Genomic DNA, 16,034 nt, shown 5'->3' with positions numbered 1-16,034 from the left:
TCAATTTTGGAGCAACACTGATGTCTCCTAGAAATAAACATACAAATATCATAAGCATCACATCCATAGATGATTTATTAAATGTCAAAGAAGCAAAAAGCTAATAGCATTCAGGCTTTAACATAAAGTATGATTTCATCTAGCAGGGATTTTATTTATTTATTTATTTATTTATTTATTTATTTATTTATTTATTTATTTATTTATTTATTTATTTCACAGTTTGTAGGAATAAAACCAAAACAATGGTGGTCAGAGGGCTCTGCCCTAACCAGGCTCTGAAGATGTGTTCTGCATTGTGTTCTGGGGGAGCTCCAGCTTCATCGCACTTCTTCGTGTTCAGTTCCGTTGCACTGATTTGTCTTTAACGTCTATAAAATATTTGAAAACAAATGTTTGCCCTGTCGACTAATAGGTCAGTACTATCTGATCAAAAATGTGAAAAACCTAGTTTTATTATAAAAACAAGTAAAAATGATTTTCTATATCACCATTCAACAATAATTTTGCACACTCCTGCAAAATTTCAAAACAAAATAATTTAATTTTTTTTTCTGCATAAAACACTATTTACCATCAATGTACATATGTTTGTGGCATGGCCAATAAATTTGTACATGTCAGTACATCAGAATAATCAAACCATATGATATTTTTCTATAAATTTTAAGGCTGGAAAATATTTTTAAAACTCATCTGAGTCATGTTTTGGTCTGAAGGTTACTCTGCACCTGTCATTAGTTGTGTTTTTTACTGAAAGGGTACACAGTGTTGATAGGTTGTGGAAATCCCCTCAGGAGTCATGATATATGTTTTGTTTTTGTCTCGCACTAACCCCAATCAGCTAATCGTGCTTCGAGCCGAATGTTTTTCTTACTCAGAGTCATGTGATAACATGACACTTTGCGGTGGAGGACATTTTTTGACAGCTAAATCCAAAAGTCAAGTAAATTTCACAGTTGTTAAGTGAGCTATTATCTCCAAAAAGAAAGCCACCACACACGCCTTAAATAATGATACACTACAGTACTATTAGCTTCTAAAAGTTAATTTGTCATTAGTGTCCAGGATCAGTTTGAGGGGGATTTTCTTCTTTACACTTCCTTTCGTAAAAAGCAACGAGTTGCTGCTGTGTTGTGGGATGTGGGCAGTCCCTCTCTGACACAAACTGGTCTTCTGTTATCTTATGAGGAACTTTCAGGACCTTGTTCTTTCGATGCAGGAAGACAAGTAGATTCATTTACCACATGTGCATTCCCTACATGTTGCTGGAAGTGGATACCAGATGACTCACACAGTTATCTGCTGCAGTGATGTCATCTGGTAAACTGTTCCACTTTGACTAAAAGGGGGAGGGGAAAGACAATGCAAACATATAGCAAATTTTCCATTTTGTTTAATTGAACCTCATTTATTCTGGCTTTCATTAACCAAATTTTTATTTTCCCCCATTTTGTCAACTTTTCACCACAAACATTACAAGCAAATGTATTTCATTGAAAAATTAATGACCAACTTAAAGTATTGCATAACTGCAAAACAATGGAAAGAAAATTATAGTTTTAAAAGGTTTTTGTAAATATAAATTATATGTTATATAATTATATAAATTATATGCAATATAGAATACGTACTTTTTATACATATATAATGTTTTATATACATATATGTATTATGTGTATATTATATATGCATTGTATACATAAATATGTATATGTATATGTATTATACATATTATTCAGCTCTCCCTTATCATATTTAATTCTACGACTGGACCACGTCATCTTTCTGCATCTTCTACTTCACGGTTGTGCATTACTTTGTCTTTTATGTAAAATCCCTACAAAATATCAAGTTTTATGATTGTGATGCCATAAATTCTGAAAAAAAAAGAAAAAAGAAAAGAAAAAGAAATTATGAATAGAGTTGTGATTACTTTGATAATATCATAAAGAACTTTTGGACCAGAATGAGATGTTTAATTCTCCACAAAGTGATCTGCAGATCATTCTGATTTTATTACTAGATATTAACACAATCTAAAATTAAGATGTATGACAGTGTGTAGTTCAAAAGGTCAACAGCCTTTTTATTCCCAACCCTAGATATTACAAAACATCCTCTTAAGTTACAGAATGATGCTTGTGCTAATTTGGTTACGTGGAAATCCATTTCGTTGTGTCAGGACACCACTGACGCTTTTGTTTCATTTTTATGGCTTTAATGAAGAAGTTGTAGGGCTGCAGCTTATCCAGATGACCGAGAGAAGCCATACAAGGAAATCAGTCTGTCACAAGATTAAGACAACTAGCAGATTCAAACTCATCTAGTATCATTAATTAATCTAATAAATCATTTTCTGCTAGTAAAAGAGTTGAAAAACTTGTAGGAATAGATAAGCCAAACTCATCACAGTAAAGAACTTATAATTTTCTTGTTTTTTATTTGTTCTAATTCTTTATTTTCACTTTTTGTGATATCACACATAAATTTGACTTGCTCAGTTTTTAAAAGAGAACCAATCTTCATTTTTATACATCTGTGACTCATTAATGGCAATGTTCTATATTTCCTGTTAGTGACCTTTTGACCTTTTAAAATGGAATACGGACATAATGAAACAACACTGTGTCTCTGACAACTATTGCTGAAGATTTTTTAATGACATTCAAGCAAAAATAGAGGAAATCTTTAACCAGATTTAGGATATAGTTTCTAACCTGCCAAATTTACAGGAATTTATGGTATTTATATTTAAAGTTTTACAAATGCACTCAATGAATAGGACGTTACCTTGTGACATCTAACATAACCACAAATATGTTTTAAATTACTAAGGCAAAAGCCCTGGAAGATCTTCCTTGATGATTTCTCACCTATGGGATGGAAAAGATGATTAACAACCCCTCATTACTTAATTTTTTTCTGTGCAAAAGTCCATTGTAGTGATTTTTTTTATTTGTTCAACTTGTTAGTTATAAGATATGGTAAATCTTTACGTCACCAGGAAAATTACTAGTATTGATTTGCACAAAGGTCAGACTGGGGAACTTTATGAATACATACTAAAGTCTAAAGTAAAAGTTTTTGTTCTCAAACTCACAGTTCAAACTTAACTTTTTGACATTATTCAAGTTTATTTAGTTGACCTTCTGTTCTTCCGGAACTTATGGCCACCTGAGGAAAGCCAGCAGGTTCCCAAAGATATTGATGATATGGGGCTGATTGTCAAGTGAAGGAGCAAAGCAAATGAAGGTCATTATAGTAAATGGACAAATGGCGATGAACATGTTTGAACATTTTTGGAAGTAATTCCACCAGACGAAGGTGTAGTAATCTTTTGAAATGATGATGATGCATCTTTGTCACCAGGCAAAGTTAAATGGCATGGCCAGGAAAAGAAATGTTGGAATTAATGGTGTGCTGGGTATCAAGGCATCCAAAAGTTTTTCTTAATGAAGCCAAAGTGCCATCGTTAGAATAGAATAGAATAGAATAGAATAGAATAGAATAGAATAGAATAGAATTATCCTTCATTTGTCAAATAGTACAAAAATTCTGGTGTACCATCAGCAAGGTAAATGGAAGCATGCTTTTACTGTAAAGTCTCTTAGAATAAGAGTCTTTACAGTAAAAGCAACTTTACAATGTAAGAAAAAATGCTCTACTGTTATTAAAAATTACAAACTCAGAAATGAACAACTGAGAAGGATAATTAATAAATGTGCAATATATGTATATTTCTGCACAGAAAAGCAGAAAACTATTTACAAAAATAATGAAAAGTTACTGCAAAAAACAGAGTATACATCGGTTTCATTAATCAAAGTACACTAACCCTAATCTACATGTTACTGCACACTGCAAGACAACTGCATGTAAAAAAGTATGATGCAGTTTTTCCTGCTTAGAAGAGGAACTAATTCAGTGTTTTGGAAAAATGTATTATCTCAAAGAGCTAAGGCTCCAGCTGTCTTAAAACTGGGGAGGTTTAAGAATCATGTCTTGTTAAAGAGCCAACTGCAGACTAGCTGCCTAAGAAGACAGCCTGACTATTTAAAAAAAAATCATATTAACTCCCCCTTATATTAATTTATAAAGAGCAGAATGTAAAATCTACAATATTCTTTGCAATTAGCATAGGGCAGAGGTTCCCAAACTGTGGGGCGCGCCCCCTAGGGTGGGCGCCGTCCCATTGCAGGGGGGTTGGAGGGGGCAGGAAGCCGTCTGGATGAAAAAAAAAATTAAAAAAAACATGAACCCTGTATGCGCTGGGTTTTCACCTTAGAATGGCCAACTCTCTGTTATTCCTACGTCAATTTGATGCAGTAGGGGCTTCCACACTTCCCATATTTGTGTCCTCTGTCACTTTTATCAGCAGTTAAAACTGTTTAATCCGTTGTTAACATGTGGTAACCTGTTTTTCCGAGCCGCCTTTAAACGCAACATGAGCGCGACAACACTCGTGCTGGGTTTACACCTGTGCAGCAGAAGGAGACCTGCTGCTGCTGTGCAAAGCTATGCAGGTTTGTGTTAGAATCATGGCAGCAAACCAGCAAAACGCAAAGAACTTTTCACAGTTTTTCTCCCAAACTAACAGACTGTTGAGTAAAGCTGTTGGATGCAGGTGAAGTTAGCTAAAAGATGACTAACTAATATCAATATATCACCTTAAGCTTAATAAGTAGCCTGTAGGGTACCCATGTTGTTTATGTTCAACTACATACATTCATTTCGCCCCCCTCCCCTCCCCCTCTCCACCGCCTTCTTAGAGTCAGGGAGTCTCTAAGAATCCTCTCCCCCCCCCCCACCCCTCGCACACGTCGTTTAACGAGTAATCCATAGGGGGGGCAGAAAATGTTTGGAAATCACTGGAGGGGGCGCAGGAGAAAAATTTTGGGAACCCCTGGTATAAGGTATGTTTAGTAAAGCCAGAATGTTCATTTGTAAAGTTACTTGACTGAATATACTCAGTGTTTGTTTTTTATTAGTATTTTGTTTTATCATTATTAATTTATGCTTTTGTAAACAGCTGATTGAACAGCTGTTTGAATACTGGTTGTCGTTAAAAAGTGCAAATAGCTTTAAAAATCAAGGTTTTCAACGAGTTTCTCTGTTTAAAGGGTTAATGTCGTCACCGTGATTGACGGGTGTATTAGCCAATCAGCAGCGGAGTTTCACGGCCAGCTACTGCGTAACTTTCGGGAAAGGGTTGTTAGTTGTCAGGAAGGGATAGCAGTCGGTGAGGAACGCTTCTGAGTCTTCAATTGACTACCCAATATTAAAACAACCTTCGATATTCATCTATCTGGATACGGAAATATATTGGGAGCAGGTTTTCGAATCAAACCGATGAAAACGGATACAGGAAAGCCGCTGAGAAAAGCATAAACTCCGTCGAATCGTCTTAACAAATGTACTACTAAACGAAAGGAAGTAACTTGCCATACTGGCGAAGCTCTTTAGGTGAGTAAATGTCAGTTTATTTAATGTTTCCAATGGAAATAGCCGATGACTTTTTGTCAGTTGAAAACACCCACACGTTATCTCTCTTTCCCCTTTATTGCTTTGTTAGAACCTTGCTATCTAACACGCCAATAAGCTAAGGTTAGCTAACAAATCTACTTTCGATCACTCCGTCCATTTTCTCTGCTCTGAAGGCAGATAACGTCTTCATGCACGGTTAACCTTTTTTCCTGAATATCTACAGACAGCAAATGTTGACAATCCATATTTCAGAGAAGGTGTGAAGAATTGAATTCTGGGTTTATTACAGTTAGGTTTTTTGTTGTGTAAAATTATACAATTTGAAAGTGAAAATAAATGTTGAAAATTCACTCCACCCTGTCATAGGTATGCATTGTTACATTACAATCCTGTCTAAAATATAAATATGTTTTTGCTTTATTTTTTTATTTTGAGATGGCTACACAAAAATTCAGCTTATGGGAATGATGTTTTGTGACTGAAATGTATTACTTTCCATACATAGTTATAAATGCTCTGTTGGTTTTACTTTACCCTCTATCTCAATCCTATAATGAAAGAGGCAGCAATATGACATTTAAATTAAACTGTAAAGAAAAATGTTTTTATTTAATTCTTATTAAATATCATTTTGATCCCTTTTAAGTAGTTTATTATATCTTCTGTTTCTGTCTTCAGTTTTAAAATTAGTTCCATTTTGATAAACATTTACAACTGAGACGGATAACATTGACTGGAAGCGCAAAAAAAAAAACAAAAAAAAAAAAACCCAGACCAAAAAGTGCCAGTGAAGCGTGGGCGGTTTTGTAAGTTGGAGTTTGACAACCTCATTACTAGGAAAGAAGCAGCATTGTGTAAAATATATATTTTTTGTCTTTTAGATATTGTTTATATAGACTTTAATATAATTCCTTGTCAGGAAAAATATGGGTCTCCTTTTTTATATAGTTTTTAAAATAATTTTGATTTTGATTTAGTTGGGTAGACAATATGTCATATTTTTTTAGTTGTGAAACTAAACAATGAACATGAACACAGACAGATTTTTTTTTATAATGTGTTAAAGAAAACTGCCATCTAAGATATTACAGCTTCAGCAAAAATATTTTCTCTCTGCTGTTTTTTTCATTTCATTGGTTTAGCAGCTCTCAAGTTAGACAATTTGTTCCACATTTTCACATAATCTGATGAAAACTCAAAATGAACATTATTGTTTTAAGATCCAAAAGTGTTTAAACAAATTTTTTAAACAAAATAGTTTGTTTTGTTAGTGTTTCAAGACAGTGATTATTGTTGTTAATGTTTTTAAATCAAATAAAACATTTTATTTGATATTTGTTACATACACGCTTACAACATAAGTTGTACTGTTAAACATACAAGTAGTATGTTTAAAAAATGAAATTTAATTCAATTACATTTTTTCACCCCACTGACATTCACCTAGTAGACTTAAAATTAAACTTAACAAATACTTTATTCTTATTTTGATTTTTACACACAAATATAAAATGTATATAAATTATATGGAAATTACAGAAATAAATTGCTTACATGTTTATATTTTATTTATGTAGGCCTTTCAAGACACCTATGGTCATGGTACAAAGACAGGAAAGTGATCAGCACAACATTGTAAAACAGTAAATTGCTGGGTATCATAAAATGGCGTGACATGCAACCCCAGTAATTTCACACTGTTGCCATGCTTTAATATTTTAGTTGGATTTTTATATCACTGTATATCAAATCTTTTAATCCTAATTCAAGTCCATTTTTTTGGACTTGAATCAACATAGTTGTCATCAACTGAAGCTGTTTTCACAGTGGCATCGAGACCTGTGAGAACTTTATTTAATGTATGCTTTTCATGACCATTTTTGCACTAAGGAGGATCGACAGTTGCATGGCTTTACTAAGTAGCAGAAGGTATTAAATCTGTTCAGATAAAACTGCAGCATGTTTGGATTGATGTAGACCTAATGGATTCAATTTGAATATGGTAGAATGTGATCTGATTTGAATCAAACTTTCTCGGTTTTAGTACACTGAAAAGACCATTGGTTGTGGTTTATATTCACTGAATTGATAAAATGCTTTAAAGGAACACTTACCAAGGCATTAGGGGCTGTGGGGAGCGATTGATATTTTGGGAGTAAAATGCTTTCCTTTTGTTGCCTGATGTATGACATGCGTTTTATTTGTTCAGAAAGATACTTGCTGTATTTCTGGTTTCATAATATAACAACTGATGTACTGGGTTGCATAAAATTGAGGGAAATGACCAAAAGAGTTCTATTATTGTTGAATATTGTAATCAGTAATGAATCTACTACAATCTAAAAGAACATTTTCCTTTTTCCAGTACCACAACAATCAGCCAGTGCTTTTTAATTTTAACATATATTTTTTCAGTGCTTTATTTTCTCTTGTAGTTTATCCTAGTACATTCCTTGCACTAATTACAGTCCTAATAGGTTAGCAAAAATGATGTGTATGGGCAGCAAGTGACTTTGCAAATCTCCATACTGTTATTTGCCCATTTCTCAATGTGTAGGACTTTTATTGAAAAATGGCATCACATTTCATTTTCAGTGCCAGGGAAACACTAAAGGTCTGGTCTTGTGCTCGACTGTGTTCTATTCCAAGCCTCAAACTAAGGTTATATTCATATTGGGAACATTTAACAGGAAGTTGCTGTGTCAAGCTTATTGATTCTAAAGTATTACATGTTTTAAAAATTGACTTTTCTGGCATATGATCATATTTATATAAGCTTTTTAGGTTTATCCACAGAACAACAAGGTATGTTAATTTACACCTTACATGTTTTTCTTTTAATAAGTATATATTTGGGCAACTCTACTGTTCAGTCAGTGGTTGTAATACCCTTAGACCTTACAATCTAATAGTATTGCATAAAAGAGATATAATTTCTCTTTTGTACACATCCATTAAGAACAAGACTACCCTCCACTATTTGCTATTTGGAAGCCATTTGGACAGCTCAGGCAGCACTTTTTATCTTTTGCAAATGTTTCTACAAATGTCCCTTCAACAAAGATAAAAAGTATCAATTCACCTTTTTCAGATTCTGCATTTTGTCATTTGAGCTGGTGTTGTGGGGTCAACAGTTTGAGTACAAATTCCCCAGATCTCTGACTGCAAAAACTAATTCTTCTAGCTTCTCTGGACAAATAAACTATGCACGGCAACCAACTGAGACTTTAAACGTTGAGTTAGTCATGTTCTGCTGCTCAATGCCTACTAGCAGACAGATGTGTGTCACATATTAGTCAAGATGGAGGTCCTTTACGTCTATTGGGCCCGTGCCTATTTGCTGTTCAGAAAATTTCTTAGATAATATCTAAAATATGCACAAGAAAATGAAGCTTAAGAAGCTGAAGTCCTTTGGCACAAAGCTATATACAGTTTGTAGGAACACCGTTCATTTTCCTGGGTGCTGATTGGCTGTACCCCTAAGAGTGGAGATAAGGAAAACTATGGATGCTAGCTACTGCTATAGTCTTAAGACGGTTTCCACTGTTAATATCATTGCACATTAATATATATTTGATGTTTGAATTGTTCAAATAGATGATTATAAGTGTTTTTAGAGGGGGTATGAAGTATTCACGGTTGGCTATGGTCTCTCACCCCTGTGAATGCCAGGAAATGGCTTATAAAGTGTTTGAACAAATGGTAAATTGATAGCTTTCCTGGTCAGCGATCTTGTCATAACAGAAGGTGCCAATACTTTGATGTCAATCTTGTATTTAGTTCTCTTCCCACTTGTAAGCAAAATAAAAGCTGTTTATAACCCTTATGCCAGTTTCATTTCCCTGTGTTGGCACTACCAAGGCCTTTGCCTCAGATCACTGCAAAATCTGCAAAGCAGCAGATCTATATAGCGCCTCACACAAGTTGTGGCTTCACAGCAGGTTTGTTGAAGGATGGTCCCTTTTCTTTTTGTAAAGCTTTGATCTGCTGATACTGATTTTAGCTGATTCAGATTTCTCTTTGATACCTTTAACACCACAAAGTATAACAGCACTCTTAAAACATTTTTATGGGGAAATTGAGGGGAAAACGTGCATCAAATGGCCTGAAACCAGGATTTGAACCTTTGATAACCACATTGAGAACTATAGCCTCTGCGTATGGTGCGTGTGCTCTACCAACTGAGTCCAGCACCTCTAGACCTGTTCTGTTGATTAAAACTGATGGTTCCTGCCTGTTTGCATATTGGTTGTGCTGCACATCCAAGTGCTAATTTTAGCTCAAATAAGTGGCTTCAGCAAACAGCACTGCAGGTGATAGAGATTGAACGTTTTAGCGTATACAGCAGTTTGCATTGTTGGCAGGCAGAGCCGGTGTAGTTCAGATGAGCGTTGTCCTCTGATCTGCTCATTGCCTGCAACGACTGCATCATCCAGACATATCAGTGAACAGGGCAGCTGCTAAAAATCTCACTTTTTATTCCTTTCTTTTTTTGTGAGGTTGTAACTGCACAATAACAACATTATTGATCAACTGGAGAAAATTATACATAGTGTATTAGGTATTCTTCAGTAGGAATGCATGGAGTATAGTTGATTATTTTCCCTTTTTATGTAATGTTTTTCTATAAAATGTCATTGAAATATAAAAAACTGTGTGGTTTCATGTTTTTTTTCTGTCAGGCTCAGGCAGCAAGAAAAGCCCAATTTAAAGCTGAATTAAAGAAAAATTAACAAATTATGATTTTTTTCTGAATATAGCTAGAACAGCTGTTTTATTTAGTGTTATTTAGTTTTTATTTTATTTATCTACAACACTGCTAGTCAGAGAGAAGCGTTACCATTAGCTGGAAGTTTAGAAGGGCTTCATGCCTTTAGTATCAGTATTTGACCCGGAACATAACAGGAGGGTTAACCAGAACTACACTAAAACTTTTTTTTGTTTGCAGTATCTATCCACATAGTCTTAAGCTTGTAGTAAATTTGATTTAACTTCAATTTAGGCCCATTAAGCTTTTTTAAAGCAGTACTGTGTTTGGGTAGCGGATAATCAACTTTGTATTTGGCTAATTGAAGTTGCAAACAAGTAGCCACAATTGTCAGTAATTGTTGAGCCTGAAAATGTGTGATTGTATCTAATCGTTATTTAACACATGAACAAGTGGCAACAAATATATCTGCTGCTATCAAAATAATGTCACATAATGAATACTACAGCTATTGGTATAATATTTATTTGTAGTTATACTCATTTTGATAAACCATCTGCTGAATTAAGTAATTTTCAAATATTAAAGCAGAAATACCCTACTCTGTGAAAAACAGTAAGCTGTTATCTGTTGTGACCAGCTCAACACCATTACATTTTAAAATGGAGATGGGTGGTGTGCCATTAGTTTTCACGCAATGATTGTTCATTTTCTGAGCAAACGTAAATATTGCCCAACAAATGAAAAGTGTGGTTGATTGTAGCTGATCTTGAGTGTGCAGGAACAGGATTGACTTTACATTGTGCTCCATCCTGCCAGAGAATTTACCGCCTACCGTTTTCGCTGCCATCTCTTCAAAAGGACTGTCAACTTTAGAAACATGAGATTAAGGTTTTACAATTTTGGAACTGTAACTTTTTAAAATCTTGGTACATACTGGCAACAGGTCTGTGCCTAATAAGGACAAGAGACAACTCCAGACCATTTTGCACATATTATCTGGTAGTACTAGTAGTTCCTGTAAGTTGATTTCAAAAAGACTGTCAACATTTCCAACAAGAATATAGAATGAATTGTTGCTGTGTTTTGACTGACCTCTTTCCAACATATGAAAACTTTCAAGTGCCATTGTCTGTCTGCAGCTTAGTAGAGACTGAACATTGTTTCCTGTTATTTTGGTGGGAAAAATGAAACCAGTAATTGTAATGCGCTGTACATCAAAGCTCATAATCGTGAAGTAACGGCAAATCTTGCTCTTTTGAAGCCATTGGTTGTATTTGGTGTCCATTTACACGGTAAAGGAAGAGGTGACATATTGTAACAGGTTGAGTAACCTGCTGTTTGGAGGAAGATGACTCAGATATTCTCTTCTGAAGAAATTCATCTGTGGTGGTTTATGGGCCAGTTCTCATTCAGCTTATGAGAGCTGGCCAGTTTCTGACTTTGTTAGCAACGTTCCTTTATGTCTTTTTTTTTTTTAATTATATTTTTAGCTTCTTAGACTTTTAAGACATTTACCTAGCTTAGTTGGGAAGAACAAGCAAGAACAAGTTGATAAAATGTGAACCAAAGCTTCTTTTTTCCAGTTACGTTGCTATTGAGTAAAGTACTGTTGATTCTTCTTGTATTTCAGACTTTAGTGGGTTTTTTTCTTATATATGCTGTGTCATCATACAAGCCCTGATGAATGTTTTAACCAAACTCGATATATTTAAAGAACTAAATTTGACTTGCTATTTATTTAGTAATGTGCTGCATGGGAAATTTACTGACACTGGGTGTAGAATTAGGTGAGCGGTGGTTGCAGGGGAATCAGAGTTTAGAAGTATAAAATGTACTAAATCTAACAAGTACATTAACAAGAACCTGGAATTTTTTTAGTTCCTTGTTTTGGACTATCTGACAAATGCCCCTGCTGAGACATTGTTTTTTTGTTGCTGAAAGAATGTGTGCTATGCAGTTTTGGTCATGTACCAACTGTCTCTCTGCACACTTTTTTTGTGCTGTTTTGCTTGACTTTTTAGTTTTTCTCAATAGAAGGATGGTCTTCTAGCTGTACAAATTGCACACCAAGTGCTTTTACTTTGTACTAAGCTAACCACAAAGTTGAGTGCTTGGATTGAAAGGATGGCTTTAGATCGTATTGTAGTGGTGAAATCAATAATGGAATATAAAAATATAATAATCTGTCACATGTTTATTTGTTTTTGTTGGCGTCCTGCTTAAATAAATTAATCAAAACCAAGACCAGCCTCCCATTTTCAGAGTCTATTTTGTAAAAAGCATGTTCTTTCATGTGCTTTGTTGGAGTTTGGTACAAACTGAATGAAGGATAGGGATTATACTTTAGCATAATGGGATACAGTCTTGTGAAACTCTTGTTTTTATTTCTGATTCAAATTTATGACCTCTATTGAGGAAACAGACTACTTATTTTTATTTTGTTGTCATCCTTATAAAGAGAATGGAACCTGCAGGACAGGCCTGATATAAAGCTAAAAACAGAAGCCAGGAGAAAACTAAAAATCAGTTTATAATGACTTTAATATTTGGATTTATTTGTTGTTATATCCAATCAATCATAAAATAAAAATGCTTAAAGCCAGGAATCTTGTTGCAGAATAGCCATTACATTAGCCTTGAATGTTGTGCCTGACTTGTATCATTTGTTTCTCACTCCATGTCCTCAGAATCTGAATGTCAACTTCATTTGTGATGGAGTTGAGCAGGCAACTCTGTATGAAGATGAGGAAAAGTAAGAAGACCCAATTTTCCTCCCTTCCTGCTTCTACTTTGGGCCTGGAGATCCACTTTTACATACCAGAAATACGCCACCTGGAGTACATCAAAGGAACTTACACAGCTGAGGAGCTGTGTGTCACTGCTGCCAAGAAGTGCAGTAAGTAACTTCCCCATTGTTTGGTTCAGTTCTACCTTTTTAGAACTGTAAACCTGATATGACATCAGGTTTACATAACCTGACCTTTATGAAATGTTACATTTCACAGGTTTGGGGCTTTAATATGAACTCAGACTGAAATTCGAATTCTGATGCAAAAATCTATAATGCTTAAACAGTTTTAAGGCACAACTTGACATATTTCAAAACAAATTGATAAGAAACCATGCAACACTGTGGAAATGCAGTAAAGTTGTACAGTGGTAATAGCCAATCAAAACAAGTTCTTCTATCTATTTGGGTATGATGCAAAAGAAAAAAAAAACAAACAGAAAAAACATTTTCTTTAGAGTTTCTGGAAGAATGATTAAAACTGACTTAATTTGAGTTTAAGTTGAGGTTCCAAACGCAAATCTTTTCAACAATCTTTATCCTGAGTACCATATTTTCCAGACTATAGAGCGCACCTCACTATAAGCAGCACCCACAAAGTTTAAAAAAAGCAAAACAAAAAAAAACAAACTGGAAATGTAGATAAATAAGCTACACTGGGCTATAAGCCGCTGGTGTCTCCGCTGCTCTCGGTTCTTGGTTTTCCTATAATTCTTAATAAATCTAAGTTGAAGGCCAGATCGATAGCCTTCAACTTAAAATAGCATCATATGAACTTCTTCGTGTGGTTTCCATGATGAGGGAGTATGTGTTTGAAAACATTTCTCTGTCGTGCCTACTGCTAGCATGTGCTTGTTCTAAATGAAAATCAGCACTTTCTTCTTTGATTTCCAAATTTAACTTCCAATGATTCACTTCCTGCTAAAGAGCCCCCTGGTGGTTGAAGAAAAGTCCACAGAAAAGCAGCACCGGGCTATAAGCAGCATGGTTCAAAGTGTAGGAAAAAAGTAGCGACTTATAGTCCGAAAAATATGGTAATCAGACATTGAAGTAACTAGAGTTGACAGGAGGCTTGCTACCTGAACAAATAGCCTGGATAACCAGATAATATAGTTCTGTTCCATTGTGATACCTTTTTAGGAACAAAATGTCAATAGTTAATATTCTTTAAATTATGAACCTAAAGAGTAATATAAAATTTAGTGGGTTAATTTTACTGAATGTTGTCATACTGTCAAATTGTCATACTGGCCAAAGCCTAATTTACAGTCGGATATTCTGAACATCTTCCAACAGCTGATAAATGGTTGTGCTGTTTGGCAAAATCTGCTTACCTTTTGCTTGTATTTTTCTATTGTTCACTTCATTTAAATTTATTGCCTTTTGAAATATAAGTACAGTCATTCAATTAATAAACAAAACCGGACTCTAAACATGTCATAGAAATTCAAAATAGAAAATATAACTGAATTAGGTTTCTTTGTACTTAAAATATGCTTTAGAAAAATCTTTAAAAATATTTTATATCTAAGAGAGAGCACTTGATACAAATAAGAATGATTTGTAAGACTTTGTGAATTTGTGTATTGATTAATTAGTTCATCTTGCTTTATAGGCTGATTGATCTGTGCCATGTAGGTGCTCTTTCTTTCCTAGTTAATCATTTTAGCAGTTAGTGTTTATCTTTTATTTCTTCTCTCTTCTTTCTTAGCCATTTCTCCATTGTGCCATAATTTGTTTGCCCTTTACAATGATGCAACTGGCACCTGGTACTCTCCAAGCCACGAGTTTGACATCAAAGAGGACAGCGGTATCAAGTTGCACTATCGCATGAGGTAAGAATGAGTTAGCAGCCATAACTGACATCGCTGGTGTTGGATATTATGTTTTCATAGAACAAAAGTGCTAATAGCTCTTGCAATCTGGCCAACAGCTCTAACATTTCACTGGGGTTCTTGACTTAATTTATTGAACTCAAGAGCTTTGGAAAAATATATGGATGCTGCACCAGTCAGTTTGAACTGCATTGTTTGTTTAATTGAAAAAAGAAATCTGTGTAATGAATTTCTAAACAAATCGGATGCATTAAAACCTTTTGGTAATGTTTACACGTGAATGTTTACATAGGAACATAATTAAGACTTAACAAGATTTACTGTTTTTTTTTGTTTTTTTTTTTTCCCTGCCTGGAAAGGATCACATTAGGAATGACCAATAATCAAATGATTCTAATTGAAGCTTGCACTTTCACTGCTTGTTGCTCACCTTTGCAACAATGTGTCTGGGAGGCTTACTACTTTGCTGATAGAGTAGTTTTGCTGAACTTTTTAAGTTGCTATCAAACATTGGTGTTGCAGCATTAGCATGTGGGATTCATTTACAATGTGGACACGGAGTAGAATGGGACTCCTCTCTGCTCTGACTGCAGGCGAGGTTTGCAGCAAGACAAACATGGAGAAGCGACATTCAGTTTTTATGCTTCTTTAATCTGGAACAAACTTCCTGAAAATTGCAAAGCAGCTTAAATACTGAGTTCTTTTAATTCAAGGTTAAAAAAAATCACTTTAGAGATGCATTTGATTCATAATAACTGGAACATTGATCAATAAATTTGATTTGTATTTTTCTGATGATTTTGATAATGGCATTTTGACTAAATGTAATATTTCATAATTGGTTGTTGTATTAAGTGTTTATGGTGTAAAGCACTTTGAACTGCGATGTTACTGAAATGTGCTATCCAAATAAGCTGGTCCTGCAGAGCAACTGGTGCTTTCACATGCTGTCACCAAAGTCTTGCTAGATTTTTTGCTTGTTGCTTTTTTGAAAATAAATAAATAAAAAATTTGCTTGATGGTTTGAAAAGTCAGTAAGTACAACAGTCCGTTCCCTTGTCCTGATTACGTCCCCACTTTGCCCCTTCCACTTAGTCCGACACTTGGCCTGTTGGAGCAGTATAATGTGAAGTTTTATTGTTTTGGTATACCTTGATGCCAGTGTCTCGCCCATGCCTTGATATTTTATCTTAGACTTGACAGATTAAAGTCT

The 16,034-nt window shown here is 34.7% G+C and overlaps 2 protein-coding genes across 2 annotated transcripts in view; one reads left to right on the top strand and one right to left on the bottom strand.

Moving 5' to 3' along the window:
- Window positions 1-15,531, bottom strand: part of LOC103137226 (adenylate kinase 4, mitochondrial-like) — a 29,553-nt gene extending 14,022 nt beyond the window's left edge. Inside the window, exon 1 of the mRNA XM_016670799.1 lies at window positions 15,310-15,531. The gene's annotated coding sequence lies outside the window, so the exon portion shown is untranslated. The remainder of the gene's footprint in view (window positions 1-15,309) is intronic.
- Window positions 5,202-16,034, top strand: part of jak1 (Janus kinase 1) — a 32,209-nt gene continuing 21,376 nt past the window's right edge. The window contains exons 1-3 of the mRNA XM_007550870.2: window positions 5,202-5,466; window positions 12,886-13,094; window positions 14,698-14,821. Of these exons, the coding sequence (XP_007550932.1) occupies window positions 12,893-13,094; window positions 14,698-14,821 (326 nt within the window). The 5' untranslated portion in view covers window positions 5,202-5,466; window positions 12,886-12,892. The remainder of the gene's footprint in view (window positions 5,467-12,885; window positions 13,095-14,697; window positions 14,822-16,034) is intronic.

The sequence above is a fragment of the Poecilia formosa genome, unplaced genomic scaffold, assembly GCF_000485575.1.
Source record: "Poecilia formosa unplaced genomic scaffold, Poecilia_formosa-5.1.2 Scaffold38, whole genome shotgun sequence".
In the NCBI taxonomy this organism is placed as follows: Eukaryota; Metazoa; Chordata; class Actinopteri; order Cyprinodontiformes; family Poeciliidae; genus Poecilia; species Poecilia formosa.
This window is presented reverse-complemented; position numbering and strand designations above follow the sequence as displayed.